The sequence below is a fragment of the Hylobates moloch genome, unplaced genomic scaffold (assembly GCF_009828535.3).
Source record: "Hylobates moloch isolate HMO894 unplaced genomic scaffold, HMol_V3 SCAFFOLD_7, whole genome shotgun sequence".
NCBI classification, from domain to species: Eukaryota; Metazoa; Chordata; class Mammalia; order Primates; family Hylobatidae; genus Hylobates; species Hylobates moloch.
The window spans coordinates 13,855,314-13,869,391 of record NW_026652282.1 but is presented as its reverse complement, the minus strand read 5'-3'; the positions used below and the strand labels follow the sequence as shown (position 1 = coordinate 13,869,391).

The 14,078-nt window shown below is 44.1% G+C and overlaps 1 protein-coding gene across 1 annotated transcript in view; it reads right to left on the bottom strand.

Annotated features, from left to right (window-relative positions):
• REPS2 (RALBP1 associated Eps domain containing 2) overlaps positions 1 to 14,078 on the bottom strand; it is a 204,616-nt gene that overhangs the window by 16,995 nt on the left and 173,543 nt on the right. The window contains exons 14-17 of the mRNA XM_032757980.2: positions 6,271 to 6,413; positions 3,810 to 3,935; positions 2,226 to 2,357; positions 717 to 862 (exon numbers count right to left, since the gene is read on the bottom strand). Coding sequence (XP_032613871.1) covers positions 717 to 862; positions 2,226 to 2,357; positions 3,810 to 3,935; positions 6,271 to 6,413 — 547 coding nt within the window. The remainder of the gene's footprint in view (positions 1 to 716; positions 863 to 2,225; positions 2,358 to 3,809; positions 3,936 to 6,270; positions 6,414 to 14,078) is intronic.

Here is a 14,078-nt window from a genome sequence, read left to right as displayed (position 1 = left end):
AGGCTCACTGGCAGTCAAGTGACAGAAGCAGGTTTCTGTCCTCAACACCTCCCTCAATTTCACTACAAAGAAACTGAAGCAAGTGATGGCTCTTCTCAAAGCCAAAGTTTTACAGAGAAGGATAGTTTGTCCAGAGCATCATTGTCTCAGTCCCTGGCCATGTCCACAGCTGTCTTCACCCTCCCTCCAATACCTGTTCCAGCTGGTTAGATAAATATAATGGAAGTTCTGCATGTATCCATTCTGTGCTGAGGCGACCAACAACAGAAACTCTTTACGGAGATTTTAAAAGAATCACATACCACACCTACTGAAAGTGTGTCTGTGGGTGAAGGAGCTAGCCATTTGCCCTGAAGGAAAAGGAGATAACACAGGCAGAGAGGCAAAATTGCCACTTACAATACTTTCGTCTTGCCAGGAAAATTTGGGCCCTCACAAGGAAACAACAGAAGGTGAGAGGAAGGGAAAGAAATCAAACCAAACCAAACACCACAGCCTAGGACTTGCCCACCCCTTTAGGTCAGGTTAAGTCCTATAGCTTATAAAGCCTTCTATGTGACTGGGAGACTTGAATCCCATCACAGAGATGAGCAAGATAAAATTTACAACCATGAAATCCTTCTGTTGGTGTGCATGTAAATGTCAGCACATTTACATATCCGTGGACATCTCAGAGCGAGATTCCTACCTCACTCTTGTTTATGTGGTCTACTTACTTTTGGACTGTTGGATGAGGTTTCATGGTTGCTGCAGAAGCTGGCCCACTTGCAGCAGTGGAAGGCTCTTGGTTTTCTGTAGCTTGATTTTCTGGTCTGAATTTCCTACGAATGGGCTTTGATGGTGGCTGAGAATACGGTACATCCTGTGGATTTAAAACAAAATAAAAATTAAAAAGTTAAACATTTTAATGTTCCCTCCACTCTTCCTTCCAGTGTCCCACATTCCTTTAGCCCCAACCCCAAGATCAGGAGGGTACTCTATTTACTGACCCATGGCTCAGCAAGAACTGGGGGGACACAGTCATCAGAGTCCAGTGGTCTTCCCTTTTTTCTTTTTCTTTTTAAATGTTTCAAGAAGTCTATTACTTCTTGTCACCTGAAACTCACACAGACCCTGTGTGCATCTCACACCATGGGGCCTTTCATAACTGAAGACAAGATAGGCTCCTGCCTCACTTTGAAGCCTTTTAAACCTAAGTTTTGGCCGGGCGCGGTGGCTCATGCCTGTAAATCCCAGCACTTTGGGAGGCCGAGACGGGCGGATCACGAGGTCAGGAGTTCGAGACCATCCTGGCGAACACGGTGAAACCCCATTTCTACTAAAAATACAAAAAATTAGCTGGCCTGGTGGCGGGCGCCTGTAGTCCCAGCTACTCGGGAGGCTGAGGCAGGAGAATGGCGTGAACCCGGGAGCTTGCAGTGAGCCGAGATCGCGCCACTGTACTCCAGCCTGGGCGACAAAGCGAGACTCTGTATCAAAAAAACAAAAAAAAAAACAAAAAAAAACAAAAAAACCCCTAAGCTTTGGAAGTTTTTAAAGGTCTTAGTCATATGCTCATCATTCTCCTATCCCCAATTCCTACATAAAGTCAAGAAAAAGAGCCACAGTGTATTCTGGAAGGACACAGTTGGCCTGCTTCTTTGGAGGCCTCTACCTCACCTGTACTCCTAAGCCCAAGGCCCACTCTCTCTGAAGGGAGAAGAGCCTGGGAGAAGGACAAGAAGAGGGTGAGGAGATGAATGGAGAGCATGATGAGTGAGGGGTACTTACTGAGCAAATTAAAGGTGACCCAATGGCATGGCTGGTTAGATGCCAGGTGAAAATGCCATGATGCAAGAGGAAGCCATGGTACAAAGACCAAAAAGGAGAGACTATCCCACCCCAAGAGGTGTTCACAGAGGCTTAGCAGGTGGATGGGATTTTGCTAAAGACATCTGTCCCTCCCCAGAGCCCTTTTAGCTCTTACCATAAACAAGGCCACCATGTTTAGCTGGGGGGCTAAGGAGGTTGAGTATGTACTGTCATGTACAAAATGCATTAAGGGTCAAGCCCAGGAATCTTCAGGACCCCAATCTTCACAAAGAACCCACATTCTAGGAAATCTGGATCATTGATATTCATTTCAGGACACAGAAACCTTAAAACAATAGATCAGCTAATAGAGATAAGAAGCCCAGGGGTGGGACTCGCAACGCCATCTGACAGCATCCTCAGGCTGACTTTACCTTCTTTGCCGGACTACTTTCTGCAGCCTGGGATGGGGCTCTGCTCAGCTGTGGGAGTAACTCGGCCTCCGACACTTGTTCAGACTGTAGCAAGAGATCAGAGAGAGGATAGAAATGCAAAAACACAATCACCTAAATATATAATAAAGAACACTTAGGAAGATAGTCACCAAGGGAAAACTGATTTAAGCCAAGTTGCAGCCAAGAATGCTTACGTCTGCTGATCCTTGGGAAAAACCTCCCATAGATGCTGCTATTAACCCTCCCATCCCTCCTTCCCAGATTGTTCAGCCTTAGGAAAAGGAATCATGGGAATTTCTTCTGTAATTGAACATATGTATTGCTAAAAAACTAATGCTTCGCAACAACAAACTCTAAAAATAACAAGGCTTATCAGAAAAACAGGGTTGAAAAAAAGATTTTAACTTGAGCACCAACAAAAACAATCATCACCATTAAAAACACTGATTTTTTAAAATTTTAAATTTCTAATAAAGAAATACTCTATGAGCAGTGTGAAGAAGAAGAGGTAAGAACTATCCCCCAGGCCAACCAAAGCCCACGTGCTGCTGCATCCCCGGATCCAGCACCTACATTCCACTGCAGTCGCCACCACCATGCCCAAGAGAAAGGCTGAAGGGGACGCTAAAGGAGATAAAACCAAAGTGAGGACAAACCACAGAGAAGATGCGCAAGGTTGTCTGCCAAACCTGCTCCTCCAAAGCCCAAGCCTAAAGAGGCCCCTGCAAAGAAGGGAGAGAAGGTAAAGGGGAAAAAGGAAAAAGCCCATGCTGGCAAAGAGGGGAATAACTGCAGAAAATGCAGAGGCCAAAACAGAGCAGGCACAGAAAGTTGAAGGCGCTGGGGATGCCAAGGGAAGTGTGTGCATTTTTGATAACTGTGTATTTCTGGTGACTGTGCAGTTTGAAGTATTTTTTTATTAAGTTTTATAAAAATGCAGAATTGTTTTTATGTTTTTATTTTAAGCCATGTTTTTAACACACCGAACACGTCATTGTTGTTTTATGGAGAAGGGGTATATGTCACTAATAGAATGTCTCTGAGGCCAGGCACAGTGGCTCATGCCTGTAATCCCAGCACTTTGGGAGGCCGAAGCAGGTGGATCACCTGAGGTCAGGAGTTCGAGACCAGCCTGACCGACATGGCGAAACCCCGTCTCTACTAAAAGTACAAAAATTAGCCGGGCATGATGGTGGGTTCCTGTAATCTCAGCTACTCAGGAGGCTGAGGCAAGAGAATCACTTGAACCCGGGAGGCGGAGGTTGCAGTGAGCCGAGATCGTGCCACTGCACTCCAACCTGGGCAATAAGAGCGAGACTTCGTCTCAGGAAAGAAAAAAAAGAAAAAGAATGTCTATGAAGCTGGACTGATGTGGAGAAAACACCTTTCCCTTCTAGTTTTGAAAGACATCTTCTTGGCTCCCAGAAAGAGGGACTGTCTGACGTTGACACACAGAGTCACCTTCACTCAAAGGCCTTGTGGTTTGGAGAAACAAATTCCTCTTTATGTCCCCCTCTCCCTCTCTGCCTTCAGTATACACTTAACTCCCTCAAACCCAGATACCTGTTGGGGTCTGGCCCCCAATAACTGGTTACCAGTCAGGCTGGCAATCTGGACTTTCCAGCGAGAACCCTTGAAAGACCCGTGCTCTGTTTCTAGATTGTGGATCTTCAGATAAATTCTGCCATCCTGAAAGTCAGGGTCAGCTCATGAAAAGTTGTTAAACAGCACATTGAATGTGAAATGTCAACCCTCACTCTGAACTTTCCCTCTTCAGGGTACCAAATGAAGACTTCATTGGGTTTTACCATGGCTTTCTGATTTTGGAAGTCCACTGAAGGAGGGGGTCTGAAAGTTGTATACTGTTAATGATTGTCGCTCATGTCCTGCCTGAAATACCATGATTGTTCACAAAAAGTATCTTTAATAAAGCTGGACACAAGTTTGGAAAAAAAAAAACACTCTAGTAAATATGGCCCTTCTTAAAAAAGGAAGGGGGACTGTGGTCGAAGGAGTTATCAGAAGGGTCGAGGGTGCTGAGTGGGATGGAATCAGTGACTAAATTCACCAAGATTGGCAAGGAATGTCCCCAAAGCACTTCAAGACAGAGTGGGTGCCAATCAGCCAAGTGGAAGAACACAGGGTGACTGCACCTCAGGAGCAGCTCTTTATGTCCCCCATTTCCCCCAGTCTTCTGCCTTCAGCTGTGTTAGTCTGCTTTCAGCCACTAGTAGCCAGTGATGCCAAAACATTCATGTGCTGCGAATGAACCCTACATATGAAACAACGTGACTTCTACATCATACTGATACCAGTCATCTACTGACCCACAGATAATCCTCATTACAGAAACACACATTGTAGCACAACAAACTGACTTAGCATGCCCACTTCATTGCTAACCTGGCCTTCTCTAACCTCCTTCAGAGCATGGCTTCTTCCTCTGACTCCACTGAAATGGCTAGCTCCCAAGGGAGCTAACATACCCCCATTTAACACGTTATGGCTACCTCTTCTCGTCTTCTCCTCATTGATCTTCTGCCCAGTATAGTACCTTTGACTATCTTTTTTAAACTCCTGCCCCTGGCATCTGAGAAGCTGCAATTTCCTAACTGTAGTTATTCACTCTTTTTCCTGTTTTAACTCCTCTTATCCCTCAAATGTAGGATTTCTCAAGGTTCTGTCTTTAGTTGCTCCACCCATTTTTCCCTCCCTGTTCATTCTCTCCCAGGGTAATCCCATCTGTTCCTACATTTTATCCCAAGCAATTCCCCATCTCCTCTAAATCCACTATGCAAGCACTCAATATTCCTCACTTCTAGTTCCAACTAGTTCTTATAGCTTTCTCCCTCCCATTAAACATAACTATACTGTTGTTGTTGTTACTAATAGGTACTATGATGCACACAACACTTACTATGTGTCATACATTGATCAAAGGGCTTTGCATGGATCATTGCAATTCATCATCACAGCCCTAGGAAGTAGTTATTATCCCCATCTTATTGGTGAAGAAATTGAAGATCAAGAAGTTAAGGAACTCACCCAAAATCACACAAATAGCAGAGTCTGAACACAGGCCTTGATTTCCAAAGCTGAGCTTATAACCACTATGCCATACAGTCTCAGGTACTCTCAGGCCTGAGTGTTACTCATTCAAGACATATTTATTAAGCAGCTACTACAGGCAGGCCCTGTGCTAGCACTGGCACTCAAGGATGAACAAGATACAGATCCTGCTTAAGAGAAGCTTGAAGTCTAGTGGGAGCAACAGGGAAGTGACAAAGCCAACTTGCTTCAGTGGACTGTGGAGGGCAGGTATGGGGAATACAGAAGCACCCAGTCTCATGGGTCGGCAAAGACTCAGGAGCAGGTGATGTCTCAGCTGAGGCCTGGGCTAAAACAGCAATGTGTGGGAATGGTGAGAAAGACCCAAAAGTAAGTTCACAAAGGGTCTCCCATGCTCCAACATCCATAATTTCAGCCAGGGCTACCACAAGAACACTAAGGTCAATCCCCAAGATGGGAAACACAGGAGAAGCAGGAGTGAGGGGGAACTCATCTTTAGGCAGACTGAGTTTGAAGTGCCTGGGAAACAACCAAGCAAAGCTGTCCAGGAGCCATTCACTGTCAGGAGTCTAGGGAACACAAGCCCTCACCCTGCTTTCCCTGGAGGTTCATACAAATGGAGGCATACTCCAAGCTCTAGGAGCCAAAAGTCAGTTTTATTAACAGCTGAGTGAGGGCCCAGTAACCACCTGAATGCAGGGCCTCCTGTGAACCACGCTGAAGAATGCAACTTGAACCTGAGGCCCCTTCTTGCCTTTTACCTAGAAATCTATTGCTTGGAAGGTAATATATGTTCTGGCCCAAGTCTACGCATGCAGCCTCCTGCAGGGACCACAGGTATGCAGCAATATCTTGCAGCAGGCAGGCAGAGAGAGGATAACAATTTCAGGCTCTCTGCCTTTCAGTTAGTTGGTTCTCCTCCATCATCAGGTGGACAGAGAAGTGTTTGCTCTACCACTCCATTCCCTGGTGAGATGAGCAAAGTCTCCTTGTGGAAATATCGAAGGAGATGATAAATGGACCCTTTTTCAACATAAGTGAGGATTCCAAAGCACAGCACAGTGTCTTTGTTATTGCCTCCTTTTCTCTTAAACATCTCTAAAAACACAAACAATAGGGTGGGGGATGAGGAAGCAGCTCTGAGATGTGTCTTAAAATGTTTTTCATTTGCAAATGTACCTTCCTGAACTTGTATGCAGAGGCCTGGGTTTTCCAGCTCTATGTCTGGTAACAGACCACTGCATGGTGTTATGTCAGGCTAAATCTGACCATCAATCCCCTAAATTGATCCATCTATCAAGCATTCAGAGGAGCGAATCTCAGGAGGGACCTGGAACACAGGCATTAGGAAGGTCCCAGAATAAGGCACAGCCTTGACAGAGCCAGACATTATCCCAGGAAAAGAGATGGGCAAAGATAACCGGCTGTGTGATAAGAAAAACTAATGAGATTTAGGCATGTAAAAGACCCTCTTCACAGTAAGCTTTCCTTCATAAAAATAGTTTGAGGCTTATGTTAGGCTTGGGATGTGGAAAGCAGAATAAGGTGGGGAGGTTTCTTTGCTATTTCTTGAGACTTTTCTAAGTTACCAACTTTGGAAGAATGATAATCCAAGAAAACAGGGTGCTTCAGTGGTTCTCTTCCTCCTCTGTGTATTTGGGGTCACAGGGAACAACTCTGCCAACACAATAGGGCTTTGTCCAAAAGTTTTGGTTTTCTGAACTGAAATCCAGTGACTGATTCTTGTGGGAAAAAAACAGATATATGGATTACAATTAATATAACAAATGGCAGTTCTGCCCTCATGGTTCCATGTGTAACAACATGTACCCAGTCAGGATGTGACAAACCAGGAAAATGTACTTTTAGCAAAGAGCTCACTGAAATGTGAGCTAGAGTTCCTTTTAAAAATATATATCTAATATTGTAATATTAACACTTCCTTATTCACAAATGGCAAATGTACCTTCACTCTAATTTTGCAATGAAAATCCTGGACTTAGACAGTGCTGCCACTCATGATGTGGCAAACTATCCTGGGTCTTTGACCATTCCCATGGTTGATGGGACAGTATGATCCCTGCTGAGCTGGCTTCCCAGAAATGGACACAGGTCCAGAGAGGCTAAGCATTTCTATGCATTCATTTATTCAATTACACAGATATTTCTTTCGTACCTCTGGTATGTCAGGGACCATGGTAGGTGCTTGGGACATGGGTAGGGGGAGGCCCACTGTAGTAGGTGCTGTGTTGGCCCCACCTGGGTCACCTTTCCCTGGCTGGCACACCATCCTCCAGCTGCTCTGAGTATTAGCTACTGAGGACTCACAGCCACCCTCTTCTCTAGAGACTTATTCTCAACTAATGGGAGCCTACCTCCCACCCCCACCTCCAGCAGCCTATAATGACTGACTTAGAGAAGGATATAAAAGGCCAGTCCCCTGTCTCAAACAGGGTTAACTCCACTATGCAATTATGTACCAGAATCCCGCCTGTGTGGATTAGGCCAAGGTCAGATTTTATCTGAGACTATATCATTGCTTGGTTCCTTCCCCTTCCCTACTTTTCTTCCCTCTCCTCCTTCCAGGTTTTTTCCTAAAGAGCACTCCTTCAACAAATCACTTTTCAAGAATCCTCATCTCAGGTTCTGCTTCTAGGGAAGCTGACCTATGCAACGTACTCCCAGGAGAGGGGACTGAAAGCACTCTAGTATGCACCTCCTTGTTGTCTCTGTTTCTATCTCTATCTCTCACTCTCATATCACTTGTTCTGGAGACAGTCAGCTGCTACATTGTGAGGACACCCAAGCAGTCCTAACAAGGGGTCCATACAGCAAAGAAGTGAGGCCTCCTGCCAACAGCCCTGTGAGTGAGCCATCTTAGAGGTGGATCATCAGCTCCAGTTAAGCCTTCAGATGACTGCAGCCCTGGAAGACATCTTGACAGAAGCCTCACAAGAGGATGTGACCCAGAACCACCCAGCTAAGTCACTCCCAAGTTCCTGACCCAAAGAGACTGTGAGTTCGTAAATGTCAGTTGTTTTAAGTTTCTGGGGGGATAAAAAGGCATCCTGATATATCTAGAATTTGGGGACTTGCAGGGTGGAGGAAGGGTGAGGAGTCAGGAGAAAAATGGGAGAGCTGAAGCTGGAGAAGGGCAGCAGGGGGTAACACATGGTTTCTCAGACCTGGTTTGTTCTGGGTCATTTGCTAGACACTCAACACCATCCCCCATTTCCATGCCCTTCTCTACGCCACAGCAGGCAGAAGCCTGGAAATATCTACTCCTTTTCTTAAGTAACTAATTCCTTAAATTAAATCTCTTCCAGTAGGAAATACCAGGAGTAGTTTCTGTTTGCCCAACCAGATTGACACACATCCATCCTGAGGATCTGAGCTTATCCTGAGGGCCACAGGGGCCACTGAAGGATTTGAAGTAAGGAATCAATCTGACTAGATTTGTATTTTACAAAGGTTATTCTAGATCCAGTGAGTAAAAAGGACTAGAGGCAACTCATACCTCATGAAAAGGAACCTAATTCGAATGCTGAAAAAGAAAAGATGATGGTCATCTAGGCCAGGTTGGTAGGAATGGGTTCGGGCTGTCTTAAGAGCTACTCAGACTGGAAATTGAAGACACCCTTGGCCATTTTTGGAATGTTGTGAGTGAAAGAAAAGATAAGGACACATGGAACCCAGGTTTGGATCCTGGATAATGGGTAAATGGTTGAGAGATAAAGTAGTTTCAAGCAAGAGGCAGGAATTATGGCAGTATGGAAACAGAATAAAATTAGGCAGATTTATCATAAAGCAGTGCTAGAACAACCCATATATATCTTCTTCTAGTAGCATCTCTGAAAGGGGGTACCAGGAAGCACCCGTTCCATGAATTGTCTAGAGCAGGGATTAGCAAACCTTTCTGTAATAGGCAGATAGTAAATATCTTAGGCTTTGAGGGCCAGACTACCTCTGTAGCCACTCTGCAACTCTCCTGTTGTGCCAAAGCAGCTACAGACAATACGATGAATGGGCACAACTGTGTTCCAATAAACTTTATCTACAAAAAAAAAAGTGGTGGGATAGATGAGGCCTATGAGCCATAATTTGTTAGCCCCTGGCCTAGAGGGAAGAAGAATCTACAGATAAGCTTAGGAAACACTGCCTGGTCTATCTTCCCCTTGGAGATTCACTGAGCACATAGAACATTACACACTCTGAAATTCTGAACGGAAGTCACTTGCCTTTGCATAGCCCATCAGTTCCCAAATTTATTTGGTTTCATCTCCTTATTCTCATGTAATTTCTATTAACATCCTGAAGAACAAATGTTCTGTGGAACATACTTTGAGAAACACTGACTATAGACTGGATTTTAGAGGAACAAAGGAAGAACATTCTATTTGACTTGAATGCCAAATGCCATATTCCACACCTAACCCTTGGGGAGGTGCATTCTCCACTGTGGTTGGCAGATCCAACTCCAGAGGCCCCTGTTGCACTCCCCTCCCCTCTCGCTTTGGCTTAGAGTATGGAGGCAGGGTGAGAATGAGGTTGCTGCCTGGCCAGAAGGGGGTCCCTTCTCCCTGCAGTTGCAGCTGTTGCTGCTGCCAACTACTTCTCTGCATGAATTTATTTACAGGGCTCCTTTAAAACCTCCTGGACAAAAACACAATAAAAATAGTTAATTATAATAGTTTAGGCAGATGAACACGACATTAGTAAATTATGCATTTTTTAAGGAGTTTAAAACAGTATGTCTCAGATTCCAGTTCCACTGAGGCAGGTTAGCTTTACAAAGGTCCCACTGGTCCCATCTGAGTCCAAGTACTCATCACACTTATCACCTGGGCCACTGCAAAGACTTCACTGGGTCTTTTTCCAGCCTTCAGTTCTAGTGCAGTCTGATCCACCCTGCACACCACTAAGAAATTAATCTTGTAAAGCACCATCTAATCAAAATGCTTTTTCTCAAAGCCCTTCACTGGCTCCCCAGGGCCTATGGCATACAACACAATCCCTCAGCCAGTTAAAGGTCTTCCATCCTCTGGCTCCAATTTACCTCTGCAACATAACTGGGTTAGTTCGCCCATATGGAACCTGCTCCAGGCATATAGGTATTCCCCAAATCTTCAAGCACATTGGAAGTTTCTCCCCAACTTAATTATGTTTGTTCTAGACCCTCTAGCCCAGTGGCTCCCAAATATAACCGGAGCAGGATAATTATCTGGGGAACTTTTTATAAATTCAGACTTGTAGATGCTATTCCAGACTCCCCTCATCAGAATCCCTTAGGGATGGGGCATTAGAAACTTATATTTTAACAAGCACCCTAGGTGATTTTTATGCAGCCAGACCAGATCAACTGGGAACCACTGATGGTCCAAACTCTTCATTTAAGAGATGAGAAAACCAAGTCTCCAAGGCCCTAGTCTGGGCAAGTCCACAGGTGCTCTTGCAAAACTAACTAAGCTTCTTAATTGTTTTCTCATCCATTCATCATAGAGGGAGTGGGGGTATATGCCACATGGTTCTATAGATAAATATTTGCAGCTGGGCAAAATCTTCAGCAGTAAGATTTTGTTTAAAAGTCAAATTTGCAACAACAAAAAAAGTCAAATACCACTTAAAAAATAGTCTGGCCGGGCATGGTGGCTCACGCTAGTAATCCCAGCACTTTGGGAGGCAGATCACTTGATGCCAGGAGTTTGAGACCAGCCTAGCCAACATGATGAAACCCCATCTCTACTAAAAATACAAAAATTAGCTGGGCGTAGTGACACACTCCTGTAATCCCATTTATTCAGGAGGCTGAGGCATGAAAATCATTTGAACCCGGGAGGTGGAGGTTGCAGTGAGCCGAAATCTGGCTACTGCACTCCACATTCCAGTCTGGGTGACAGAGCAAGACTCTGTCTCAAAAAAAAAAAAAAAAAAAAAAAAAGAAGTCTATCTGTAGAACTTTGCCAAGGTGTGGATAATAGGTAACTTTTTTTTTTTTTTTTTTAGGTTTGCAATATTGGCAGGTCAGAAAAACGAACTCAGGCTTTATCATCCAAGGATCCAGGTGGATTCCAAGAATGGGGATCACAAAGGCAGCAGCTAAATTCTAGGCAGATGAGAAGACAATCCTGCTGCTGCCTCCAGGGCCTTTCCAGCATTCTGTCAGTATTCTAAATGTCATTTGGTGCCTAGTTTTCACCTGTCCCCCATCTCCGCTGGGCAAGAACACAACAGAAAGCCATTTGCCAGACCCAGTCACAGAAGATGTAGAACCAATGGCACAGCACACCACTGTTCCACCCCATCATTCCCCAACCAGGCTCAGAGAGAGGGGTAAATAGAGCCTCAAGAAGGTCCAAGAGACTGAATTCTTAGCAAGAATGATTACCGAAATCCATGACTCAAGTCACCTGTGAGAGACAGAACATGATAAACGAATGGTAAGCACCTGGAGGGCAGGATCTGTCTTGCTTCCCTATCATTTTCTTGATACCTAAGCTGAATGCCAGCAAACAACAGGTCCTCTAATCAATGTGTGGAATAAGCCAGCAATGAACCCAATACTGTTTCGTGTTCCACTGGAGAAGAGGTCAGTAATTCATCCCTTGGTAACTGCACCACAAAGCACAGAACAGTTAGAGGATATAGGCTCTGGAGTCAAACCCAGGCTTTCCGCTTGCTCGTTGTGTGAGCTGGTCACATGCTTAGTCTCTCTGAGCTGCAATTTCTTCATCTGCAAAGTGGGATAATTCACCTAACTCACAATATTGTGAAGATTAAGCAAAATATCTGTCTAGTGTGCTAAGCACAATTACATAGTAACTGTTCAACAATAGCAGCTACTATTATCATTAGGATTAGAATTATGATTGGTTTCCCAGGCATAGTTCCTCCTACTGCAAGCAGCAGCCAATCCAACATAAGGGCATTTTCCTCCTTGCCAAACAGATGAAAACCTAGGCTGAGAAAATGCTGGCTCCAATTTAGAATATAAGCAGATCCCACAAAGCAGGCTATCCACAGTCTAAATCTGTGCCACTGGATATTACTGCTACTAATATTGTAGGGGAGAAAATCTTAAAAATAAAAGCCCTTTCAGACTTTCATGTTTCATGGCTGCTTTAACATAGATATCTCAGGCAGTGTGCAGTGAACATCTCTGGTGGGCACCCCCCTCGGTAGAACAATCCAACACTGGAGACACTCAGGAAAACACTGACAGAGGGGCTCAGGAACAACTTTGGTGAAAGTGGGTACCAGTGACTATAATGGGCAACTAGTTGCTGGATTCAGCAGTCACATGACAGAATGCCTTGGGGATTCTTGGAACCCATTAGATTATGGACAACATCCATGAGACAGACTTACTGTTACAACTAAAGGACTATGAGCACTTTATTTTGGTCTAAAAGACAAATATTTTGACCATGACCTGGGTTTTGTTCTTCTATGTCCAGTTTCTAGTAATGGAACAGAAATCTGAGTCAAGTCTGAACTGCACTCTCTATATCACATACCTAAAGCCATATTATAACACCATCTGCAGAGTCAACAACATGAGCCTCACAGGTAAGGTGATCTAAAGCAGGATTCTCTAGAGACTCACGCTCCCCAGGGATGAGGTTGAAGAAAGATGCCCCATGCATGCCTCTTGCCAAACCAAAGAGACTCTTACTAAAACAGGCACCCACCAGCAGCACAATTGAAAGGTACCTCATTATGAGGCCTTCAGAAATCCTTTCTGTTGGGCCCCAATCCCTGACATATATAGGCCTGGCAATAATAACAAATGTATATACAAATTTCAAAATGCCTCAGAGCCCTGGCCTATGAACCGATATCTTATCACACTTACAATCTGAATTCCTTTCCTGGTTCCTTTGCTCTGTGTATCAGTGTGATGGAGTGTTAGAGTAACATCCTTTCTGACGTATTGATAGTTCACACTTAGACTGTGATAAATGTCCCCTTTTGGGTTGACACAGCCCTTCCTGCATGAGCCATGTCCATCAGAATAGTGTGGCTTTAAAAATTTTCAATTAGAAATAGCTGGCCAGAAAGGGAGCTATAAAAATTATGTTGAGTTAGGAACCATCCATAAAATAAATTCAGCATTGATGAGGACGTGGAACTGGAGTGGGAACACCATTAATGGAGTGTAAATCAGTACAAACACTTCGTAAAACTGTTTGGCAGTACCTACTAAAGCTGAACATATGCCTACACCATGACCTAGAAATTCTACTCTTAGGTATATAGCCAAGAGAAATGAAAACACTCATCCACTCAACAACTTGGATATGAGTGTTCACAGTAGCACTATTCATAATTGCCCAAATCTGAAAAGTATAAAAATGTCCATCAATAGTAGAAAACAGTGTTATATTTGCACATACAATGGAATACTATACAGCAATGATCTCAATTGCACACAACAGTATGAATAAATCACACAAACATCATTTAATAAAAAGCCAGACAGAGTATATACTGCATAATTCCACTTATATAAAGTAGAACACAGGTCAAACTAATTTATGCTGTTAGAAGTCAGAACAGTGGTAACCCTAAGAATAAGAGATAGCGACTGGAAAACAGCACAAGGAGGGCTTCTGGGGTGCTAGTAATATTGTTTCTTGATTTGGGTGCTGATTATATGCATGTGTTCTGCTTGTGGAAATTGAGTTGCACATTAAATGTGCAACTTGCTTTTCTACATGCATATTATACTTCAATAAAAAGTGTTTTGGGCCAGGCACAGTGGCT